A 25,937-nucleotide genomic window follows, 5' to 3' on the forward strand; every position below is an offset into this window, starting at 1 on the left:
GGAAACACGCGGAGGCCTGTTAAAACTGATCTGAGGGCATTTCTAGATAATTCAAAGACTGAACATCTGGAGGAAGATGTGTTTCATTTTTAATCCTTTCTACCTCCACCGGGGAACTTGTGTTTTCATCGCTGCATCTTTGTTCGTCTGCAGAGTTACTCAACAACTACAGAACCAATATCCACTGAACACTGTGGAGGGACGGGACTCGAGGAAGAACTCATTTCATATTTAGAGCAGATCCAGGAGGTTTTCATTAATATGCAGAGAGAGGGGCGTTGGCTTTGAAGAGCTGTTTGATCTTTTAGTTCCAAGTTAAAACTCTTTTCTTTCCAAACTAAAGTTGGAAAAGCCATTTGTCTCTTTGCTCGACTTGTATAGGAAGTTTAAAATTGTTCTAATATTATACACGGTGCTAGTATATATATATTTTATATTACAAATCAACTGGAACCCAGAGAGCACAACTCTGCCTCAAATTTCACACCTCGAAATATTCCAGAATCAAACCCGAGTGTAACAGGAGAACATGAGAAGCTGAGCGTCGCTGTAACAGGATTTAAATCACAAACTCGCTCGTAACAAAAAACCTCTCCAGACACATAAAGACTACAAGCGTAAACCGTTGGTGTATTTATGAAGTACAACATGAGGGGAGACAACAGTGCTGAGACTAATATCTTTCCAGGAATCCGACTACAAACAAAAGTTTAAAGTTTACATTGAGGTAAAGCTGCGTAAGCTGTTACCACGGTGACGAGCTCTGAGCACTTGTAGCGACGGCGTGGGGGGGGTTGACTGGAGCGGCGTGCGGTGATGATGTCATGTCCTGGTTTCGGGGGGGGGGGGGGGCCTCACAGCTCAGTGTCTTTGTATTTCTGAGGGTTGTAGTAGCCTCTCTTGGTCTGGTCGGCCAGCTGCCGGCGGTACTCCGCCTCCTCGTCCTCGTATCCTCTCGTCTCCGAGTACGACGGCCTGGACGGCGCCTGGGGCTCAGGGTTCGAGCTGGAGCTGAGCGGACACAAGCATTTCTTAATAAATACATAACGTAATGGATACTGAAAATCAGCAGAGAGGCAATTTATACCCTGTGAGCGCTGTTTATACTTTAATCAGGCAATGCTAACTTTATTTATATCATAACTACACTTTATTATGTCATCTATATGATGTCATTAGAACCTTTGAAGACAAATTATCTGTAGATTGTGTCTTAAATCTTATTGGTTACAAAAGTTAATGCAATAATGACAAGTGTCCGACCTCATAGCAACAACTTTCCTGGTGCAACATCAGAAATGATCTTTGGATCTATATGATCTTTAGGTCGAGAGTTTTGAACTATGCATGACAGAACTTTCTGACTCTCTAATGTAACACTGATCATTTGACTTTTTATTTTTTGATCGTCTTATTATTTGCAGAAATATCTTGAAAACCTTTCTGACCATATTTCCGTTGACCTTTAACCAATCAGCTCCAAACGTTCATCATCATCAGGAGATAAACTTGTGAGTCATATTATTAGTGTTGGGGGTGTGACGCTCTCACCCGATTGGCTGGGGACGGTTGAGGTTGGGCTTTGGCAGCTTCACTGGGATGGCGTAGATGTCCGGATGCTTCTGGGCGATTTCCAACTGAGTGAGGAGACGAGAACAAGATCCATCAGTCGGAGCTGATACATAAAAAAACCAGCCCCAGACATTTTAACTCCACATGAACCCCGAGAGACGACAAGTTAGTCCAACGTAGCTTAAAAGATTACATCTGGATGCTGATTTCTGTTTCCCTGTTAATCTGACATGTTTGTTCTGTGTCCACAGTCAAAATGTCAGTGGGTGAACATCCCCCCCCCCACCCCATCTGTTGCTCCAGACCTTTAACATTTAACTGTGACAGATGAAACTAAAACCTGCTCCACAGCCTGTGCACGTTAAACTCGTAGTGAAGTGAATAAGAGCAGCACTGACTCGAGCGTTCTCCGCCTCCTGCAGCTCCAGGATCCGCTGAGCTCGAGCCAAGTGGTCCATCTTCTCAAACGCCTTAATCTGGGAGGAGATAAAGAAACGTTAACTCAGGCTCTGTTGTTGTTGACGACAGATAATTAACACCCACGTTGACGTGACTCACGAGGAAGTGAAAGTCAAATGAAAAACCTGAGAGTGAAAACTTGATGAAATGCAGACGATACGTCACAGTTCGGATGAATCACAGGTGATCATGGATTCAACATAACATTCAACACGCAGACACGTTCCATTACCTGATTCTATTTCATATTAGAGGCAATGAGAGTCAAAAGAGAAGAAAACAGTAAAAACTATTTACTGAGTCAAAACAATCTAAAAGCTCAATGAGCCAGAAAACTATACAGACGCAGACTGGAAAATAAAAATGGACGACGCATCTCCAGCTCTGAAATATCTCGAGTGCAGGTGCTGCCTCCTCTTCTGACGGGATTAAACTAACTAATTAATTAAAACCAAATTTAGAAAGACGAAAACTGCAGCCAGCCACCAGGGGGCGATCAGGAAGACCTGGCTTCATTTTAGTGGAGCTGTCGTGTTGTCCATCTTTATTCACAGTCTGTAGTCATAGATTAATGAAGAGTGAAATTTAAATCCTAACCTTGCCCAGGAAGGATTTGGCGGCGGGGTCGTCCTCCTCTCGTCCCGGAGTCGGCTCCTCTGAGGGCATGCGGGGGACGGGGGGCTTCAGGGCCACGGGAGGGGGGAGCGGCCTGTTCCCGCCCAGTGCGTCGCTGCTGATGGTGCTGCTGGAGTGGGAGTCATAGCTCCGCGTGGAGTCGGTCCGGGTCTGAGCCCGCACCTGTCAGAGGAGGAGGAGGAGGAGGAGGAGGAGGAGACTGTTCAGCAGGTTTCATATGAAACAAGTGTTGAAAAGCGAAATCTTTGGGTGCGTTGCTCATTGATTCGTGTTTTCAGGTGTGTTAGTACGGACGGAGGTTATTTACACCACAGATCCAGGATTAGTGTGGACGCAGCCAGAGAGATGGGATGAAGCGATTTTTGAGGAGGAAGGAGGGGGTGGGGGGGGGGGGAGGTTCTCACCTTCGGGGGTTCAGGGACAAAAGAAGGGGGAGGGCTGGGGTCTCTGTTCTGCTTCTCTCTGCTCCCTGACCTCCGCATACGGGCCCGAGGCTCAGGGTCAAGCTTCTACACACACACACACACACACACACACACACACACACACACACACACACACACACACACACACACACACACACACACACACACACACACACACACACACACACACACACACACACACACACACACACACACACAGATGAAGCTTTCAGGGTCGGATTATTCACACACACATGCACACACACACACAGACGCACAAACTTTGAAACTGCAAATGAGTGACAGAGGAGAATTAGATGGACGACGATATGTTAAGATGAACGATGCATTTCCACTTTGATCCCACTACCCGGAAATAACCATAATATCCCAGATAGGACGCCGCCATCTTGTGCCAGTAACGTCATTTGGAGCCAGAGTCTGTGCAGCAGCGAGTGGAGCCACAGCATCGAGGTCCCGCTGCTACACTTGACCGTCATGTCGTCCATCTTTACTCACAGTCTATAAACAGTATCCAGTATTCCAGGCAGTCACCACCTGTCTCACCTCGTCCGGCAGCACCGGCTCTGACGATCGACTGATGGCCGACACGGGCTGAGGCTCGTCCTGGGGCTCGTCCAGCTCGTTGTCCGTGTAAGCCCCGCCCTCGTCCGCGGTGTCTTCGTAGTCACTGGTCAGGCGGCTGTCCATGCTCAGGTAGTCGGCGCTCATTGCCGACAGGTAGGACATGCGGTCGTCATGGAGATCCAGGTCTTGCTCCGAACCTTCGAGCTGAGGGGAGAGACGACTGTAACAATCCAACACTCATCACCATGGTATCATCATCTATTCTTAGAGCCCGTTATACTCTTTACTGTTTGGTGGAATATTTGATATCAAGAAGAGTGGAGTGTAAATATAATATTTCTGAGCAGCAGTTCTCCCGTCACACAGATGATAAAACTCACCTTGCCCTCACACACCCACACGGCTCGGTCCTGCTGCTCCTGAATAGAATCCTTCACGCTGCCGTACCAGCCGTCGTTGGCCGAGTTCAGGTCAATGGTCGCTGAATGGGAACAACAACAGAGTTAGCAAAGCTGCAGAGACGATAACAACACGTACCTCGGGGGTTTTAAAGATGCTGCATCAATAAGATTTGAACTTTAAACCCTACCGGTGAACAGGTGAGTGCACGTCTTCCTCAGCTTGACGGACTGCTCGTACAGCTTGCGTGCGCTGCGGCTGGATCCGGGGGCGATGCGGTTCCTCAAGGTCTTGATGCCTTGCTTGCTGTCCGGGTTCAGGAAGATGACGATGGGATACCACTGCGTGTAGTTCAAAGTGTCCACGGCTTTGGGGGTCACATCCAGGAGGGCGTGGAGGTCCTGAGGAAACAGGAGCACGTGGTGTTCAGATGGTGTAACGTCATTTCCATGAAACTGCGTCTCATTGTCCTGTAACTCACCTGCTCAATGATTTGTCGGATGGTGTTGAGTCTCACCACCCCGGAGGATTTCTCACTTCCTGCGTCTTTAGGCTCCGTTTCTGAAAGAGGAAATAAATTATTCAGAAATCTGAGACCTTGAGAACAAACATTAACGATGAAGTGATGCTGACGTCAGCACTTACTGGCGACGACAAACTTGCTCGGCATGTCATTGGCCAGTTTTTCATTTACTGTATCAGAAATGGGCCCGAAAACCACCACAGGCCTCTTGAATCCAGCTGTACGAAAACAAGAGGAACTTAAATTCAGTCACAGACATTCAGGAAGAACAATGGTTTAGAAAAAAGGCTCTACTTTCTTTTTAGTACCTTCACGTAGGACCACTCTCTCGTAGGCGGGGAATCGGGTGGTGACCGGAGCGGCGCTCAGGTCCTCTCGGCTCTTGCGGATATCCTTCTTCTTCGCTGCTCTTTGACCTCTCAGCCTCCAGAAGTCTCCTCTGTCGTTGCCCGATGCCGCTCGAGCAGCGTTCTGGACATTGGACATTTGCTCTGCCCTGTAAGACAAAATAAAAAGGATGTGATCATGTTGTAAATGCATTATTTTTCTTCAGCATCGTCACACATCATTGTCTGTGATACTGGGAGTTTTGAAAACACACACCTGCTCTTGTTGGGGATGATTCCTTTCTCTAACAGCTGGTTGTCTTTGTCGCTGCGGATCGCCAGCCAGTTGCCCAGTTTGCCATCGTAAAGCGTGTCCGTCACCTTGAAGATCTCTCCTCTGGAGAAAGGGAGACACTGCGGCGCCTCCTTCTCGAACTCAAAGTGAGTCCTGATGAAGAACGAGTCGCCTCGGCCAGACGCTAAAATGTCCTTGTACACTGTAAAAGAAAAGATCCATTTAGTAAAAGACCAGGAAACAAAACTAAAGCAAAATAAAAATAATAACATTCATAAATCTGTTGTGTTTTATTAGCAGTGATTATGTGTAAAGTTTATTACCTTCAGGTTTACTCTGAGCAAGAATGGTCACGTCTTCTCCCTTCGGAACCTCCAGGAGGTAGAGAACAGCGTCCTCACGCACCATCCCTCTGAAGTCAGTGTTGTTCACCTGAGACGGACAAGAAACAGATTTACAAACCGTGGTTTAGTAGAAAACACTATTATTTAACCACAGTAAATATGTTTTCAGGACCATAAGACGATTTTTTCTGACATCAGATTTGAATATTACACTTAATCTATTTAGGAGAGACAGCAGAAACAAATCCTGCCTCCAGGTTACATTCAAAACATGGATTCTGTCTTTTACTATAATACTTCCCCTTAATTTTGCCATTATTTAAAATGCTCCTCTTGATATTCAATCTTTTTTATGTTAAGTTTGTTCTAAGAATAAATTTGTTTTCTATATTTTGATTATTGTCAAATTATCCCACATGGTCCACTGCCTCAGAGGCTGCTGGATGTTGGATGAAAGACGCCTCACCTTCATGATCTGATCCCCCGTGCGGAGACCCTCCTTCTCGGCCGCGCTGTCCTCCTGAACGCCGGCGATGAAGATGCCGACATCGTTTCCTCCCGCCAGCCTCAGGCCCACGCTGTCGCCTTTCTGGAAACGCACCATCACTGTGTTCGGTCTGAATGATGGACACGAGATTTCATTGTACAAAGTCACAAAAGAGGAAGGAGAGAAAACTTCCACACAGAGAGTGGAACAAACAAACAAAAAATCTGGAGTGAAGAGGTCGTGATGTACTGACCCGTACACTTCCTGGTCCTCTGTATTTGGCTTTAGTGGCACTTTAGGAGGAGCATGAAACTTTGGGGCAGCAGCGACGACTGGTACGACAGAAACCAACGTGTTACAGGTTTCAAATCAACTGGTGCATCATTCAATTTTCATATATTCAGAATGAGGAACGTACCTGGTTTCACTGGAGGTGTCTCTGGTGGTAGCTCCTCCCTCTCTGGCAGCAAAGGGGGTGTGTCTTCTGCGGCTCTGTCGGGCACTCTGAACGGCGTTGGCATGGCGCCCATCTTTGCCAGCCTGTTGGGCGGCTCCTCTCTGCTGGTTAAACAAACACAAGAAGGAGAATGTGTTGATGACTCATCAAAGTCCGAGCAGCGGGGGACAGTTGATTCACTTCGCCTTTGACTTCGTCGGAATTCCTCCGTATATTTAAAGATGTGATACGTTTGATTTAATTTGATATAATGGATCGACTAAGCTGCATGAAGCACAAATCAACATAATCCTGCATTATCCTGATTTCCTTTCTGCTGTATTTAACAACATGCAGATAATAAAAATGTGGAGATTTCTCACTAACGCTGGTTTTCATCGTCCAAAACCAAATACAACATTGTGAGGTTGAATTTATGTAATTACCTCAAAACAAACAAGGAGACTGAATAAGGAGCAGAATGTCTCCTTTAAGGAAAGCTCACCTGGGCTTCTCTCGCAGCCTCTCATTGGAGGAGTGGGAGGAGAGGTCGGAGTGGTGGCCCCGCCTGTCGTCCTGTGGCGAGTAGGAGCGGTAGGACTCGATCTCTGAGATATCTACAAGACAACAGCAGAAGGATTGTAACCGTTCTAAACCAACAAGTCACTCAAGGGGTCAGTCGGGGTCTGATGGTCGCGCTGGTTCTTCAGGTTCAGGTAACAAAGTCAAATATCTAACCTTGCCTGCAGGTCTGCATTTTTTTTTTTTTAAGAATAGCATGACGTGGCTTTTGTGATTGAATTTTGCCGTCAGGTCGTGAAAGGAAAACAAACTGGTGTGATTACTACTAACATTCAGCCCCAAGATACTTAAAACAACATTTTTAAACTTTGGTATTTAGGCAAGAGAGCTAAGTTGGATTTCTGTATTTTAGCACAACAGCACAACACAATTAATACAATTTCAGAGAAACATGAAGAGGATGCAGGTTCAGGTGATTTGCTCGAGTCAGAGCTGAAAATCCTCATTCACACACACACGCACACACACACACACACACACACACACGCACACGCACACGCACACGCACCCCAGTGCTCATTGTTCTCAGGGATCCTGAAACCAGGCGGCTGCTGCTCTGGTGCAAAACCTTAACATAATGAAATTCTTTCATATCCAATAGCAGCATCATGTTGAGGGATTAGATCACCCAGCCAAAGGCGAGTGGGCACTTTCACACATACAGACACACGCACACACACACAGACACACACAACCACACACACAGACACACACAACCACACACACAAACACACAAACACAGAGTCCAAATGAGACAAAGTGGGTCACAAGTCTTCCAGCGGTGACCCCCCCTCCCTTGAAAACAGTGAACAATCCACTCGCACCACTAACGTAGATTGCTTCCAACCAATCGCAGCACTGCATGGAGTCATGTGACATTAAAAACAGGTATAAAAGAATGAGTGATCATGACGGTGGAGGAAAAGGAAAAATGGTTTGGTGAATCTCTGGTTTGGTCTGTGCTTGTTCCTGCTTTGTGAAATGTTAATACCCCCCCCTCCCCAAAAAAATGAATTTAAATAAAACTAAAAACTGATGTGTGATCAAAACCTTTATTGTATGAAGGGAAAAACAGTTTTGATGACAAGTACAGCAACAACAACACCGACAACATTTCCACAGTTGGTTCATATGAAGAAGATATGTAGCGGACACATGTATGTGGATGATGGCCACTCAGCGGGTTTACACGGGGTAGGACCTGCTGCTTTTCACTTTCGATTGTCTCTCACCATCGAGCTCAGAGTCACTGTCGGCCATCGGGGGGACGCGGATCAGCACCTGCTGCTTGTCTCTCTGCACCACCAGCTGCAGCTTCCCGCGAGACTTCTCGATCAGCTTCCCCGCGTCGCTGAGGGACAGGTTCTCCGTCACCGTGCCGTTAATCTAACAGAGACACGGGAGAAAAAGAGACGGTTATCGCAAAGAGTCAACAAAGTTTTGTTATGGCAACAGAGGGTGACGAAGATGTTGTGGGAATTAGATAAGTGGCTTCCATTAAACATCTAGAATTAGCCTCTGAATTTGGCGATGTATGTAAAACCTGGTATTTTGTCATAATTAGTACATTCTTAAGTTATCGCCCAAAAAAATTCGGCGGTCACAGTGACCTTGACCGTTAAACAACCACAATCTAATCCGTTCATCCGTGAGTCCATGTTTGTGCCAAATTTGAAGAAATCCCCTGAAGGCGTCCCTGAGATATCGTGCGTGAGAATGGGACAGATGGACGGACAACACGAAAACATAATGTCTCTCTCGCTGCCACGGAGGCACAAAACCAGGAGAAGTGGTTTGAGCCAGAGCGGAACTGGGATATTTATTAAAACCTGTTGTAAAAACATTGAGGCTACCTTCAGTATAATGTCTCCCTCCTGCAGGTTCCCGTCTCTGCTGGCGAGTCCAGTGCTGGTCATCTCCTTGATGAAGAGCTGGCTGCCCAGACGAAGACCGTACTCTGGAGAAGATGGTGAAAGACACACATAAGGCTATACAAGCTACATATGTCACACCTGACTGTTCTGAATCCCTTTAGCAAGAACCCAGTAACATCTAGTTTTTGTCTCCAATGGAAACGGAGACAATCGTTAATCACTTCCAGGTCAAGTTTTTATTGGCTCTTGCTCCGATGTCAAGGAAACGTGTTCAAAGTATTAAAAAATTAAAAATAAGTTTCCAAGACGCCTGAAATGCTGGAATCCAAAAGTCTAAATTGACTTGATTTTACTAACAGGTTTGTTTCTTCCCTTCTTGTCTCACTTATCAACTTTATTTAAGATCTTAAATAATAATATTTTACACTTGTGTGTCTTCTTTTAAGTAATGACATGATAGGTTTGTATCTCACCTTCGTTGGGTCGTTTCTTCAGCAGCAGCACGTTCAGCGGTTTCTCCAGCGGCTCCAGATCCCGGGCCGGTCGAGGCAGCGGGATGGGCATGGCGGCAGGAGACGGCGAGCGCTCCAGGCGATCCCTGCTCCCGCTCCGTCTCACCGGCTCGTCGTACTTCCTCGGGTCACTGGGGATGCGTTCCCTTCCTCGTTCAAAGCTGTGGTCGCGCCCGTGGCCTCTGCCCGGGCTGTCACGCCTGTAGGGGCTGTTGTTGCGTTCCAGGGTTTTCTCATTGCGGAAGCGATGGTCTGGGCTCTCGCGATCGAGGGCTCGTTCGCTGCGGTAGCGGCGTTCAGGGCTGTGGTCTCGGTCTAACGTACGCTCGCTGCGGTATCTTCTATCCGGGCTGTAGTCGCGGTCGAGCGTTTTGTCATTCCTGTAGGGGCGTTCCGGACTGCGCTCTTTATCTAAAGTGCGACCTCTGCTGCCATCTCTCTTGTACGGCCGGTCCGGGCTGAGGTCTCTCTCCGGGTTCCTGCCGCGTTCCCTCCGGTCGTAGTCCCTGTCGTGGTCACGCTCGTGAGTTTGGTAGCCAGAATCCATGTAGCCTCCGCCTCTCTCCCTCTCCGGGCTGTGGTCTCGTCCGCTGTACACACTGCGGCGGTCCTGGTCGTAGTTGTAATCATCATTGTAGTCATTGTTGAAGACTCTGTCATCGGGTGAGGACGGACGGTTCAGCAGGTTGACCGGAACCTTCCGGGGCCTCTTCACTGTCTGTAAACAAACACACAAAGGTCAGAGGTCAGTGCAACAAACAAACTCATACGTCCTCATTTATATTAAGAGTTTATAGCCTTTTTAGAGACTTAAAAGTAGAAACACAGTCAATTAAGTTTACATCCAAATGTTTTAGAAACTATTGTCAGAAAATACAAATTAATGTGCGTTTTAAACAACAAACCCAAAAGTTTACGTACAATCTTTGCCACTTTGCCACACTTCCTGAGGGTCTGGACGGCAAAGGTGTGGGTGGCCCCGTCCATGGGGATGGCGTTCACCTGCACCACGCGGTCATTCTCACTAAACACAAACACACATTGATAAGACTTTAACAAGCTGAACTCAGAAAGTTACAGGAAAGTAAATCTGGACAGTCATTCTAAAAGAAAAAGACATTTATTATTAACGTATTTTCTATTTTTACATCAACCTCGAGTGAAACACTAATGGATTTACTTCTGTACAGAAAGTTGCTAGGGAGCCTTTTAAATAAAGCAAAATAAATCCTTCGAGCCATTAAAATGTGCTTGACAGCTTTTTATTTATTCACTAAAAATAATCAGGGGTTTTATAAATATAATTTAGGGGATTTGCTAATCTAGAAGTACAATATGTAAAATGATTTCTTGTTGTAATGTAAAAGTAAATCTAAATGTTTGCTTGATTAAACTGTTTGTGACGCCAAAATGAATAAAACCCTCTATCACACAGTTTCATTTTGATTTATGTGTTTGTAGAAAAGCACATTTTCTAACAGGGCCTTTCGGTCAAGTAAATTCACTTTGTCCAAAATGTTATATAAACACAACTAAAGAAGAAAACCCAGTACGTACAATAACAAGCCGTCAGCCGGTCCTCCCTGCAGGACGTCCGACACCACGATGGACTGCTCGCCACTTTCCTCATTCGGGTTGTCACGACCCCCTGACACGGCAATGCCAAAGCCCATCTTGGGATCCTGAGAACAAAGACAGGAAACATCGAAAACATGTGGAGGATATTGTGTGTGATTGTGATCGTGTGTGTGTGTGTGTGTGTGTGTGTGTAATCCCTGTACTTTGTGTCGGCTCACACTGATTGTAATTACAGTTGTGTTTAGTGGAGTCATGTATGACTGCAACAAAACGTTCAGAGCCTGCGTGTCCATTGTCTAAAGCTTTGTGTACTGTGTGTGTGTGTGTGTGTGTGTGTGTGTGTGTGTGTGTGTGTGTGTGTGTGTGTGTGTGTGTGTGTGTGTGTGTGTGTGTGTGTGTGTGTGATTAACAAAGATGCTAATCCTGGGCTTCATAATGTGTATGGGTATGTGCGTTGGTGCGTGTTAAAACACACCGCACACTTGTGTAATTATAATTTACAAATAACCATTTTTCCAAGGCTCGTTCCTTCTTTGGAAATGTGTTGAACGATTCTACCTGCCACTGCTCCAGTTTGCCCAGATGAGATTAGGACAGAGATTTGATGAACCCTCTCTTTATCCTCTCCCTTCCATCTGTACTTAAAAAAAACCCAACATACAATATAAACCACTCTCCTCTGTCTGTAGCAGATGGCTGTGGAGGCAGATGGGGGGGGGGGGGGAGACAGTGCGAGCACAGACAAATGCAGGCGAAAATGAATAAACAGGACAGGAAGACGACGACGAAAAAAATCTTTCACTTTGATCATTTAGAAACGATTTACCAAACTGAAAAGGGGACGCTGTCTGAATTCAACTGTCATTCTGGGATTCTTTTTTTAGCTTGACGAGAAAGAACGTTGTTATTTTGGAAAAAAGGCTTCGTGAGCCCGAGGCCTGAGAATGTTCTCTTGATGAAAAAGGAAACCACTGAAACCGCCACAGTGGTTTTGAGAGGGGGTTTAAATGTGACATCAGAAACTGAGATCGTATCATTTAAAGCTCTGTAACACAGACTTTAAAAAAAAAAGAAAAAAAGATGGACGACACGTCTCAACTTTGCACCACTGTCCAGAAATTGAGCCAAAATATCCTGGATACAGGCGCGGCCATTTTGCGCTGATGACGTCATATGGAGATCGTGGTATCGAGGTCCCAATGACACACGTGCTCAACCAATCGTGAGCCCTGTTAGCAGCGGCGGGGGGGTCACTTAATGTACTTTACACCTAATGTTTTGGTCACGGAGCTAAGACTGTTATGATAGACCATCCTTCTCCTTCCACAACACTAAGCAAGGAGCAGAGGCTGCAGCTGGGGGACAGAATATGTTCAAATTAAATCTTAATCTACTCAGTTTACAAAAGGGTAGAAGAGAATAAGGAGTAGATGTGCAAAGCAGAGTGTGACAGCTGGCTGTGGTGGGGTGGGGTGGGGTGGGGGGGGTGGGGGGGGGGGGGGGGGGGGGGGGAGTCAGGGGTCACACGCCCACAGCAAAGGACCTTTTTTGCTCCAAATCTGCTTTTCTGGCTTCAGTGAACTGCAGCACGAAAACAATGAGCTTATCACGATCATAACCTAAGCTCAAACTGGTTTGCGCTGCTTACACACCAGTTCATGTGTTGGACGTCTAAGCAGGTCTTTGTATCCTGCTAATTAACAGCTCTGTTTTTATTCTGGGACTCCACTAGAGTATATTTATATGATGTATAGCTTTTTTTAAAAGGTCCATATCTCAGGCTGCCTGTTCTACAGACCCTCAGTTAAACCTGAAACCCATTTTCTCTTGATTAGCCCGAAATCAAGAGGCCTCATCCTCTCACCTGTGGACACGTTATGAAAACCACTCGTAAAGCTGCTACAGAACGAAGCTGATGGGAAACGGCAGCTTGTCAAAGTCATCTGAACATTTTCAAACCCAACTGAGTTGACTTAACTCTGTAAACTCTGCTATAAAGATTACAGCAGGTCATCTCTGTTTGGTAAATATTACTCCCATTATGTGCTTATTGATCGACATAATGGTGGATTTAGTCTAATCTATATATGCCCCAATTAACAGGTAGGAAATGTGCTAAAATGCTGCCTGAAGAGGAAATATAGTATAGCATAACTTTTTTGCTTCACATTCTATATTTCACCTTTAAATATATCAGTATGAGCCATAAACAAATGTTGCTGGATTTGTGTGTTTGTGCAATAACCTCCCAATATTCAAGAAACATGACAGTGAGGATATTACTTGCATCTCTGGCTCTGAATAAACCAGCTAAACTTCAAAGTGTTTGGCATGTTTCACCATAAAGGGGACAAGACTAACACATGGGCCACGCTGCCTAACTCACCTGTGTGTGACCACACCACAGACGCTGCTGCTGCCGGTCCTGCATTTCTACACCGAGTTTGCTTTGGATAATGGTCATAAATAATGGAGTTCCTTTTTGTGATTTTTATATCTCCAGAAAGAGTTTGGTCTCATCATCCATCATTGATGAGTGGATTGAAAGGGGGAAGTATTGGAACCAGAAAGTGGTCACGTGGTGATTTAAGTTTGGGAGAGTCCTGATATAACATCAATATGACCGATCGACAGATCTATTCAGCGTCTAGTATTTGCTGAGATCATCGTGTCTCGCGTGGAAAGTAGACGAGACACTAGAACTCTCTCTCAGTCATGCACGCTGTGCGGCTGCTCTATATTAAGAAGCTCGACGAAATGAAAACCACAGAGTCAGGACATGACGTATAAATTTAGCCGTGGACATCACGTGTGTGTTTCCAGACGATCGACACCGGTGTCGGCCCTTATCGTCAAAAGCTCTTAAATGAAGTTGGCTTTCCAAGGTGACATCATCGTCAGTGCCTTCGTCATGCATGACTCCTCTTTTTCATCCTGAGATATTTGTTTTCTTTTGTTTGTTCTTGTCAGTTTTTGTATCCGTCGCATGTTAGAAATGTCAACATGACCACATAGGCTCACTCTGACATTCTGACCTTCAGTGTTTGCGGTCTCACAAAAAGCCCCTCTGGAAAAATTCAGGAGAATATCTGGAGTTCAGTGAATGTGAATGTTAGAAGTCTGGCGAGGTGGACTCACCCTCTGCAGGGTCACAGTGTACTGCTCCCACACAGTCTCCTCCATGGCCGGGTTCTGTGAAGAGAAACAGCAAAGATTACTATGGCAGGTTTCATTTCACTCAACAGATTAATAATTTATTACGTGATGTAACGACAAAGCCAGCTCATTACTTGACGCTGATCATTACACAAGCCGCTCCCAGCAGAACAATGACAAGCCTCTGCTGGGGTGTTTCCGAAACTTCTGACTCTTATTGATTAATTATTGATGAGCGCACTTGAACATGCACTCGCTTCCTCTTAAGAGCACTAAAAAATAATTCAGGATGAAACCTGAAGCTTCTTCTGACAATGTTCAACGAAAAACCACCAACAGGTTTTAGAAATCAATCATGTCATTCACATAAAAACTGACAACTGAGCAAGGTTTAAGATGGCAACTAAAGCTTTGACATTTTGTCATCAATCCCTCAAAACATCATATAAAACAGAATTCAAATATTTGAATTAACGAAGCAAACTAGTACACATTAACTTGGGTCAAAAATATTCCATCTTTTTAGACGAAATGAAAAGCTGATTTCCAAAATGCAAAAACACAGATCACGCCACAGTTTCTCTGAAAAATAAACCATGGGTCAGTTTTGAGTTTGACCATCATGTCTCTGGTTTCATAAATATCAGAATTAATTTTGAGCCCAAATGTTTCTTTTAGGAGAGTTGCTGCCACTTTTGCAAATCCAGATCCCTCATTTAGAACAAAAGTGGAAAACTTCACAGAAAACAGTTACAGAACGAGTCAGTTTGATTTAAAAAACAAACAAACAAAAACAAAAAAACTCAGATCACGACAGAACCCGTCAAGTCAAGTTGCCGGGACGAGCCACTTGCCCCTACCACAGATCTGCTCATAGCCCTGGTGGTAGATCTGAGCCATGGAAGCAGAATTGCACTCACGAGTCCCTGCAGGATGCGAATAGTCTTGACCGCGTGGGCCCATTTCCTGTGCAGGCTGAGGACAGTCTTCATTGTTGGCACTCTTCCTTTGCTTCCTCTTCGCGTCTCTCCCCGCTCACTGCCAGCGGTGCTCTGGCAGACTGATGTGCGCCACAGCCTCCTCCATGGCCACAGCTGCACAACCACCAGCAGCTCTCTCCCTGCATCTGCCCACCCGCCCGCCTGTGTTTGACGTAAGTAGGATTCTGCTGGCCTACATTCAGCACAAATCCCACTGTCTGCAGTGTAAACATACAGACACACCAACTTCTGCACAGACACGCGGTGATTAAACTCCCGTGTTCATCCGCAAACGACAAATCACACAGCACAGTTCGGGGGTTTGCTCGCTGCTCTGACGTTTGGATTCGACTGACTCTCGTTAAACTCGGGGAGACGATTCACACGCCTGCAAAGATGAAGTGACACCGAATGTAGTATTGAACTTATACGGGACAATGATTGGGACGCGTTGGTTGGGTTTTTTGGTAACTAAAGCGGAAATCGAAATCTCCGTGTCGCTGACATTTCATGCCCAGGCTTAGTGAATCGGGGGCAGCACAACCATCATAACCCACTTTTTTCTGATCTTCTGGCCAAAAGGAAACAGCAGATGACCATTGGCAGCTGCAGAGACACTGCAGAGGTCCCAGAGGACTGTGTGAATGAAAACAGGACAAATATAACCTATAGAGTACAGAGACACTGACACACAGAGCTATTTGAAATATCCACTTGGAAATTCATTTGCGTGCCGCATATAAACAAACAATTTGCACATTCCCTGGCATCTCTCAAGCCTCAAAATTCCGGGGAAGAGATGACGAAGTCTAAGTAGAGGAAACACTTAACTCATGGAAGTACGTTAAATGATTTGGAAGGTACCGAGGAAAGAGCTTCGGGGCAACGCCAAACCAGTTCATTCCATTCCATTAACCGTTCAGACTGCCTTCTTGTTTGCTGCGATATGATTGTGATGGCCGCTCGCAGGCCGGCCTGCTGGATAAGTCGTATTCTCCTGAGTGTGGGTCATTACATAACTATACACAAGCACATTTCCTCTAATGAGGAGCCAGGGTGAAATACTAGGTCACCCTGGCAGGACGTGACTTGGAGAAGCAATTATGTGGAGACAGGGCAGAGCCTTTTTAAAAGATCAGGAATGTAGATGTGGGTAGATTTTAAATCAGAACTGGGAAAATACTGCACTCAGACATAACGCATAATGCATATCCACACATTTTTCTTAACAATACAATATTAACAGTCCAAACCCGAGAAATATTCAGTTTACGATATTTCTAAACTATGAAATCCTGCCACACAAGATGCCGAAAACAGAGATTATTTCACATTTGTTTTTGCGAATGACTGAACCGACCGAATCCAAACGATCAATAACTTTCCTGCCCATCAACTGATCGATAATTCAACTAATTACCTCGGCAAAAGGAGGTTATGTGTTGGAGGTTATTCCACCAGTTTGTCCATCCATCTGTTTGTTTATCACTACCTACTACTATAAGAACAAGACAATATCATCTAGGATACAAGCAACAGCAACAATCAAAAGACAGCTGACTAAATAGGATTTACCATGTAAATCACCAGGCTAAGCACAATACAAATAGTTTTAACACTCAATGGAAGAGACATCTTCTCAACTTCTGCTCAGTTAGAAGTTAAGTTCTGCTTTAATTGCCAACTAATTGATAAATGATTTACTAAAGGTCAAGACTAAACAAGCCAAGTCAAACAGCCAATGAGAGTGAAGATCTGGGGTTTGTAGATGAGATGCAACAGAAAGATTCAATGATATATATTAACTCTCAGTCAGACATTAGCATTAATCATAATAAACAATATTTATATTAATCATAACAAACTGCTTCAAAGACTGAACAACATCAAAGAGGACAGAAACGCTGTACACGTCCGCCCCCTGCTGGGCGGAGAGCTGAGTTACACCGTGAGTCACAAGAAAGACAGAACAACGCCACAAACACATCAGTGCATAAATAAGTTTAAAAAAATAAAACCACTATCAAGTATCTGAGCACGTGAGCAGCTTTTAGGTCGAAACGAACCAACTATTAACAGCCAGTGATACAAGTACAGAATATTAATAAACTAGAACAAACAGGTGTAAGAATAAAATGATTTTAACACCGGAAAAAACAACAACTCTAACTTAGAATCCAGACAGTTGACGTCATTAGTGAAGAGTTCGTGTTTGTACGCACGTGTATAAACCAGCTGTAGCTACGCGGGGGGAAAAAAGAAAACAACGCGTAATAAGCGTGATTACGACACTTTTATACCGTGATTTATCACCGCGTCGCCCCGTGAACCTCCCGTTAGCCGGGCGGCTCCAGCGGCAGGTGTAGCCGGATGCAACAGGCGTCCACCGGGACTCAGGGAGAACTGGACCGTTACACACACATAAATATATATACACACAAACACACAACAGTGGTAACCCGTTAGCTAGCAGTACCTCTGTGTTCGCAGTACCATCTCGCGCACGCGTGTACTTTGTACTTACAGTGAAGTACTGTGTGGCGTATCTGCTCAGGGAGAGCAGCCCCCCTCCGTTCACTGGCATCACGCACTTCCAACTGTCCCGCACCACTTCCCGACGGTTTTAAACTAAACCCGGACCAGCTAGCCGCTTCCGGTCGGATGTGGGCTGAACTTCCGACCCAATTAAGATAATCCGAATGGGTAAAGAAAGCGCGTGAACGTTCTCGTTCACGTCAGATGACGCAGTTCACTGCGTTAAAACATTGAAGTTTCGGGGCTAAACAGTAGCGCTGACTTCTGCTAGCTCGGTCCGGGCCGAACCAAGTCAGCCAGAGGGGCGTGTGCGAAGTCTGCCCACTGTGCCTCTGGTGGAATAGCATAAAAATAAATATGTAAAAAAATAACAACAACTTCATTTACATAAAGGAAGAACGATGTATCTAGAAAAATCTGTGATAACGATAAGCAGCAGTGGGTTTATACGCATGGAGGGACGGGAGTTACACCTCTGGGATTTCTGGGATGGATCGGTCCAGAGGTCCCATTGATTTCTTTTAGGGATCCTGCTGTGAGGCTCCAGACACAAACACACAAAAACACACTTCACACTGCGGCTCCTCGTCTGCGTTCATCTAGACACAGGGAATCTATTCTAAATACATGCACGAGTGTTAAAGCATATTTTGCATCACTTAGTGCCTCCCAAAGACAGAAACAACACTAGTTTTATGTAATATCGCTTATAAATACAGTAAACATGCCCCAGGGAATTGAGAAACACATGCATTAATAATAATAATGATACTACATACTAATACAGAAGTGTATATAGAGCTGTGTCACATGGAAACTTCAAATAAAGCAGTAATATGACATTAAAAATAAATAAATGCTGCTCAAGCGAGGAGAGATGCACTATAACAGGAACTGTGTGTGGAATCTTGACCATCACAGCCTTAGATGTGGAGCTTGGCTGCAGGAATTCACTCCCCAAGAGAACGAGTGGAGTCTGATGTTCCGTGATAAGCTTGGCTCACAGTTGGCATTCCAGCTCCTCCCAAAGGTGCTGGATGGGGTTGAGGTCAGGGCTCCACTGCAGCCCAGTAGAATTCTTCCACACCAAACCATAGAGAGAACCAGTCGACTGGCTTCATACAGAAGTGCGGTGTCACGTTGAAACAGAAAACCGTTGCTACACACAATTAGGAGCACGCCACTGTACGCCGTGGGATTAGGATTTCCTTTCACTGAGACCAAGGGGCACAAACCCTGAAACACAACCCGCAGACATAAAGTACACAAAGATATGCGTTTAGCCGCACTCTGTCGAACTATGAGAAAAATGTAGAGCTCTCATACACGAGCAGCTGAAGCAAAGGTCTGGACAAACTGGACGACCGTGTGCAGCTGTCCCACAATAACCTATTGTTGTGTTTTTGTGTGTGTGTTTGTGTGTGTGTGTAATACTATCCATTTAAGCCTGTCCTTATCTGGTATTTTATCAGCACAGAACAAATCACTGATAAAAACTCCAGCTGACCCTGAAAAAGTCAAAAATCCCATTTTCATTTTCAATATCCAGTGTTTTAACAATTAAAAGGGAATGTTATGATGGTAAAAAATGACAACGCTTTATCCTGAAATTGGAATTCAGAAGAACAGTGAAGCAACAACGAAATAATGAATAAAATAAGGTCAGTCGAGTCAAATCGTCACATTCCACGTTGACTGAAGTATGCGAGACAGATCCAAAAATAGGCCGTTCTCATGCAAAACAGCTTCAGTGGCCTGAATAATTTGTGCAACCAAATCATTAAAACAATGAAGCTGCTGGGACGTGACGTCTCTCTGGTTATTCATCATCCTGGATGCGGGCAAGCGTCACTAAAGCATAGTTGTGACTACACGCTCTCAGATAAGCAAGCAGGAAAGAATTCTGGGTGGCACTGAGTCACTTAATCATCAAATAATAACAACATGCCACAGGAGAGGCAGCCTTGCTTACAGCTCACCAGCTATTTTTAGATATACTAGAAAAGAAAAGACAAAAATCGCTTTCATTTTTCATCTTATCCAATGATGGGATTACATAGAAGTATTTTAAGATAAACATTCATAAAATATTCATCAAAAAAAGGAGAAACACACAATGATCCAAGTGATGTTAAAACACGAAAAATCAACGGTTTGTGTGGAAAGATATGAATTTGATTGTCTCACGATTAAAAACGAACTAGAATAACCACATCACAGTTTAAGACGTTTAAACCCAGCAGCACAGACGATCTTTACAATCACCACAGTCTCAAGGTGGGTAGTTTAAACACTATCTCCATCCTGCTCCAGACGTAACGTTGAATAATGGCCAAAATGCTGTATTGATGAAGACGTGAAACTAGAGATTGAGACATAAACTCCTTAGGAAAACGTTGACTCACGTTATTATCAAGTGAGAAGTACAGAGTCATTTCCTCATAGACGAGAATACAGGTTTCAGGCACTTCCTTATTGGCTTCACTTTTATACACAGTCTATTGTTCTTGCTGAACATTATTACGTCACAGTGAAGTTGCACATTTACCTTTTGGATATAAAACATCATTCGTTTTCATTTTATTCTCTTTTATTCTAATTTGTGTTCAATTCTATGGCCGAAAACTTGACATGTTCTAAACCGGTGAAGTTTGAGTGTGGACATGTTAAACTCTGTGCAGAGATAAAGCCTCATGTTTATCAACAACATACCATCGTAATAGCGGAGTAGCTTCGGGAAGAGAGGCGGCGAAGGTACAAGTAGTGGGCTTCTCTGGACCAACAGAACTTGCGGCTGCACTTGAGCAGGTCAGTGCGGGTCTGGTCACAGCCCGGCTGGTCCCTGTGCACACAGACAGAAACACACACTTACATATACACAAATAGACAGTTTCTCAGAGTCGTTGCTTTTTGTGTGGTTTGCATAAAATGGAGATTTATTGCGTTTTAGACACTGGTCATTATTTGAAGACGCGTCAATCCGCTCGGAGATCATGCAAATGATTTCTCACTTTTTGTTGACCAACTAATGTTTTACATATTAACGTGAGATTAGATTACATGCACATTATCTCCCTTCATGCACGAGTCGGGACGAAACATAAAGCCCAGATAGAAGGAAAATACAGGACAAAGAAATGCAGACTCACACAGATACAACAGAGTATAATACTATAATCTGCAGCATCAGCTCAAGAGCAACAGTTCTGTCCTGATAGCGGACAACATGTCCGAACATGTGGCATCGTACGGCGAGCTGAAAAGACTTCGTGGCAGCGCAGTGCACAAACTGCACTGATACTGTGGCGAGAGTGAAGGAAGCAGATTGTCTCTGTGTGACTCAAACTGCTGCGGCTTACACGTTAAGCACAGACATGTAGTGTCAGAGAAAAAGAAGGAAACGTGTTTATGTGCAGGAACAAATTAAGTCGACAAACTTCCCACCACAACGTGAAAGAAAGATTTAGATCTGTGCTAAGTGTTGATGCATCAACTTGTTCAGGGCAAACCTTTCTGTTGTGTAATACTGATTGATTTATGGGTGTCAGCTAAATAAGAGAATCACCTTTCTATGAAATGTACGACAGTTCAACGAGTTCACAAGATGAGCACACAGTTGAATCAGCACCTCTCTAAAACCACGTGTACCTAATAAACTGACAACTGAGTGTAACACACAAAATTGTACCACACAATGGAATAAAGTTTTGATATGTGCTGCATGGACAAAACCACTAAACAGTATAGACAGCAGAATGACTGTGAGTGGAAGCTTCAGTTGTCATAAAAACTCAAAAGGTTTGTCCAGTCTGGGCTACTGTAAAAAACATGGCGGCCTCCGTAGAGAGGACCCGCTCCAGATGTAAATATAAAGTATTTCAATATAAAAGTATTTAAATATAAGGGCCCATTCGAGGGTAAAGAAAACAATTCGTACAATTTAGATGAAACACACTAGTGAAAACATCACCATAAACAAAATCCCTCTCGAGACTTTGGGGAGCCAGGAAAAATAAAAACCAAAAGAGTGTCACCACTGGAAGTTGGTATGGACCCTTTAAGATGTTACCGGTCACTTAAAGAAACAATATATAACTTAACCTGAGCAACAGCGCCCTCTGCAGCCACAAGTGATAATTCACCGCGTTAGGCTCCGAACACTTGTGTGGAAGTAAAACACAAGTGAACGCTGGATATTACCCATGATCCCCGGCTTCCTGAACCAAAAGAGCTGCTGCGGTAACAAATCCACCAAACTCTGTGTAGAATTCTTCGTATATTAAAAGTTTCCTGACTGAATATTGGAGATAAACGCTGGTTTTTAATTACTTCTAAGTCTTCTTAACTGATCTACAGTTTCTTGACCTTGCTGGGTTTAATTCTGACAGTTAAAGCCACTGACTCACTCACTCAGGCAGGCACCACTCATGGGAAGCTGGGATTGGCTCCAGCCCCCCCACAACACTCAAAGGATAAGTGGTATAGCTAATGGATGGATGTGCTTCTTGCAGGAGATTTTACCCGCTCACCATTTAGATAGAACAATAAACAGACGTTCGGGGGGGGGGGGGAGGAGTGGAAATGAGAGAGGAAACGTTCTCTCTGTTACAACTCAATCAAAAAGCTTTTGAAGCTGCTATTTTAATGTAAAATTACATAATTGATGTTGCTTTAAGCATTTTTACGTTCTTCAAAATTCATACGTTGCTTCCCTGAACTTGACACTAACATCCTCAGCACTTGGGGCAGATGATGACAGACAGATACACAGTGAACTAACTCACCCTGGAGGTCTCCACAGTTTCCTGCCGGGCGGCAGAAGTTCCCTTTTGTTCAGGGGTACGATCCCCATGGCTGCCTGCATGATGGTGATGAACTTCTTAAACTTCATCTTCTAATTCTGCTCTAACACGGAGAGCATCACGCGCTCCACGCTGCTCCGAACGCTGCTACACAGCCAACACTCATCTTCTAACAAAGTGCAGAAGCAGATTCAACATCTCCGCACGTTCGCTCTTCATCTCAGGTCTCCACGTGAGCCACGGCTTCAGTGCCCGGAACGCCGAGGTCCCCGCGGTGAGGACTCTACGATCCCCGTCCCCGACCGCCGACTTGGAGATGTCCTTTTGGCTTTTCTGAGCGAGGGAGGATAAAAGGAAAACAAACAGCCACGTTCCTGCCAGGCGGTGGGCCGGCCGAGCGGGGATGACAGCACGTCACTCTTACATAATTCTGGAGCTTCTCTGGACATTACACTAATGAAAATGCAGCGTCTGCCACCACCAGCGCCACTGCTGCCGCTGCCGCTGCTGCAGCCGCTGGGATAATTGTGGTACTAAGCCCTGACAGATCATGCATGCTCTCCGCCCCCTTCTCCTATAATCCCCCATCCAAGCTTAGTCTTCTCGCCATCTACACCCCAGACGGACCCATCGACTTCAACCTCACATACTCACACCTCTGCACCGGGGCCAATGTGCACAGTCGTGACCACAGGACATGTTTTCAGAGCAATGCCCGGATTTGGTTCACGCTTCATTCGAAATCGGTTTGATGTAAAATAAATAAATAAGGAAGATGTCCCCCACGTCAACAGTGTGGCTCATTGATGTGTTTTTATAGTTTTTGGACAACATCTGAGCTCTGGATACAGACACACTGCCTGAAAGTGAGAGCAGCTCAATGTGTATCGCTCGTCCAAGATACAAAAGAATACAGCAAGGAAAATTCTGGGAAATTCCCAGCGAGTGAGTGGGCGTCTTGATGACAAAAAATACCCATGCACGTAGAAGACGCAGTCAAAGACGTCAACGTGGAAAGACGATGAGATTCCAGAGCCTTCGGAGAAAAGGACCGACGCCGGTGTGGATGTGTCACAAACCAAAACATGCAACTTCCACACATCATGTCCTGCCGCTCTGCCCAGAATCCACAGGCTCCAGCCTTTGCCTGAGCATTACGGGAATTTTCCCCCTGTTGTGAACACGTCTGACCCAAATAATCTTCAGCTGCGATCTTCATATGTGAAAGGAAAACTCCTTAGAATGTCCGGAACCAAATTTTCTTAAATATATTGCAAACTAACACGAAAACGGTGGGAAATGAACGAAGCTTTAAAACACGGCCACCTAATTCCTTCCAACGGGGCCACTGTGGTAACAGAGCGAACATACAAGTGCACAGGAGGACAACACAAACACGTGATGCCACAAAAGGTTCAGCATTCCAACACACTGCAATTCAGCATTTCATTTTCATTGCAGATTAAGACCAAATTTTTAGTCAATAGAACACAGGACTTTTTTCCGAAGGTGTAAAAAAGCTGGTGCAGCAGCCCAGTGGAAAACAGCCTGATGTGATGAAGAGGAGGGAGTCGAGGAGTTTGTCGCCTTTAGGTCAAATGTGATCTCACTTGCACTCTCAAAGCTGGATTTTCATTTTGTCACTAATGAACTTCCACAGTGCAACTACTACGCTCATGCAAGCCCACCCCCGGCATGCACGCGACCCCTCCGCGCAGATTAAACGTCTGTATCGTGTCATCCCAGAGTCACCAGCTGACAGCAGGCTGCCATGTCCCAAGTGGTTTGAAATAAATAAATAATCTCCGCGGCCACTCGATGTGCTGCCAGCCAATGCAAACTCTGGACGGGATTTATACTCCAGCAGCTTGGATGTCTGGATTACGGCTCCGAAGGGTCGTGCCATGAGAGCTGCTGCAGATTTCACTGAGCAGCAGAAATCCCTCTGCACTCCGAGGGGGGCCGAAAAATACCAGGAGCACAGCGGGAGGGCAGGAACACAAAAATAACAAGCCTATATTTAAAACCATTGGGTAACGACGGTACAAACGGAGACGACGAAAAAGCAAGAGGGTTTTTAAGTTCACCCCGTGCGTCGTCTTTGTCACAGGAGCTCAGATTAGGAGCCTCGTCTGGGCTGAAAGTGGCGAAGAGACACTCACAGGCGGTTTTATCACCATCCAACACCTCACACTAATCACACAGAGCCCATGCACCACAAACTGCATGCTGACAGAGGAGTGTGTGGGTGAGTCGGGATATCACAAGCCAAGCCAAAATATCCCCGGATGCGAACGCTGCCATTTTGTGCCGATGACGTCGGGGGCTGTAGCTGCGGAATTGAGGTCCAGAGGGAACAACTGGCATGAACACAGCAACAGTGATGTGTTTTAAGGCTAAAACCTAATAGTTTGGATGTATCCTCAAAGTTAACTTCTGCTCAACGTTAGATACGCAAACGGACATTGACCATTTCGTCTTCTGAAAGCTTTACAGATACGGACGAAACAGAATAAATGGAGCGGTACCACCGGAAATCGAGGTAGGAAAGTGTAACCATGAGGTCAAGCGAGGCGACCATGACAGGAGGAGGAGATTTGAAACTTTGCGAGTTGACTATTGCCGTTTACAACGCGGCTGCTTATCCAAACCTCCTCCGCCATCGCCAGAAACTCTCCACTTGACGCAAAGGACGCATGGAAGTAAATGGGCAGTGGCGGTTACATTATTTGAAATGGATGCATCTCCTTTCGTATGTTCACAAGTATCAATTAAGCACAGTCAGGTGCCTCGGGCTTCAACTCTCCAGATCATCCAACCTGACAGACACCTCAAATGTCGAATATGTCTTTTTAAATTGTTAATTGTTCACTGCAGGAATTCATTCACAAACGCAACCACTCACATCTTCTGACGTGACCTCGGTTTAGATTCGCACAGATGGTTGCATGATGGATACTTGCATCCTGGCCAACGTTTGATGTCTTACTTATCAAGAAAACGTTAATCTTCTTGGCTCCATTTATTTTGGCTCTGCTACAGCTGCATTTTCATAACTGGAACATGAAGCTCTGGAATCGTATTTCCATTTTTTTCCTTCAGCATTAATACTTCCACCAAGGCACAGGCCAGTTTATTTGCATAAAATTCAGGGAGCTGGTTTATATATTTTAAATTGTGCCCCCTTTTACTTTCAAAAGCATAAAATCAACCCAATAAAACACTATAAATAATATATTGTGAAGTGCTTCTTCTTTATCTGAACACTTGAGCCTTCATCTGTAGTTTATCCTGGTTGTGCGTCAAACAGCAGGTCGGGGCTTGTACTTGTTTAAAAAGGTCCCAGTTTTAATTATGAAAGAAGTCGGAGAGTGATTCACTCGTCCGGTTAATTCCTTTGCCGCTGCATGTTTTCACTATTTAATGAG

General features: G+C 45.0%; 1 protein-coding gene across 10 annotated transcripts in view; it reads right to left on the reverse strand.

Moving 5' to 3' along the window:
- Positions 1-255: 255 nt before the first annotated feature.
- Positions 256-25,937, reverse strand: part of tjp2a (tight junction protein 2a (zona occludens 2)) — a 27,310-nt gene continuing 1,628 nt past the window's right edge. Inside the window, exons 2-27 of one of the 10 annotated variants that reach the window (XM_034601951.1) lie at positions 20,420-20,549; positions 14,175-14,228; positions 11,016-11,140; positions 10,380-10,482; positions 9,420-10,176; positions 8,926-9,029; positions 8,305-8,458; positions 6,996-7,107; positions 6,473-6,615; positions 6,308-6,386; positions 6,034-6,184; positions 5,547-5,655; positions 5,206-5,425; positions 4,911-5,098; positions 4,725-4,820; positions 4,561-4,640; positions 4,270-4,480; positions 4,061-4,161; positions 3,660-3,884; positions 3,072-3,176; positions 2,629-2,829; positions 2,264-2,269; positions 1,971-2,048; positions 1,552-1,637; positions 449-1,011; positions 256-321 (exon numbers count right to left, since the gene is read on the reverse strand). In XM_034601951.1, coding sequence (XP_034457842.1) covers positions 855-1,011; positions 1,552-1,637; positions 1,971-2,048; positions 2,264-2,269; positions 2,629-2,829; positions 3,072-3,176; positions 3,660-3,884; positions 4,061-4,161; positions 4,270-4,480; positions 4,561-4,640; positions 4,725-4,820; positions 4,911-5,098; positions 5,206-5,425; positions 5,547-5,655; positions 6,034-6,184; positions 6,308-6,386; positions 6,473-6,615; positions 6,996-7,107; positions 8,305-8,458; positions 8,926-9,029; positions 9,420-10,176; positions 10,380-10,482; positions 11,016-11,140; positions 14,175-14,228; positions 20,420-20,422 — 3,648 coding nt within the window. In that variant the 5' untranslated portion in view covers positions 20,423-20,549 and the 3' untranslated portion in view covers positions 256-321; positions 449-854. Of the gene's footprint in view, positions 322-448; positions 1,012-1,551; positions 1,638-1,970; positions 2,049-2,263; positions 2,270-2,628; positions 2,830-3,071; positions 3,177-3,659; positions 3,885-4,060; positions 4,162-4,269; positions 4,481-4,560; positions 4,641-4,724; positions 4,821-4,910; positions 5,099-5,205; positions 5,426-5,546; positions 5,656-6,033; positions 6,185-6,307; positions 6,387-6,472; positions 6,616-6,995; positions 7,108-8,304; positions 8,459-8,925; positions 9,030-9,419; positions 10,177-10,379; positions 10,483-11,015; positions 11,141-14,174; positions 14,229-15,112; positions 15,292-17,696; positions 17,969-20,419; positions 20,550-25,937 lie in introns of those variants that run through there. The other 9 variants (XM_034601954.1, XM_034601950.1, XM_034601949.1 and 6 more) reach the window with 9 other exon arrangements.

The sequence above is a fragment of the Hippoglossus hippoglossus genome, chromosome 12, assembly GCF_009819705.1.
Source record: "Hippoglossus hippoglossus isolate fHipHip1 chromosome 12, fHipHip1.pri, whole genome shotgun sequence".
In the NCBI taxonomy this organism is placed as follows: Eukaryota; Metazoa; Chordata; class Actinopteri; order Pleuronectiformes; family Pleuronectidae; genus Hippoglossus; species Hippoglossus hippoglossus.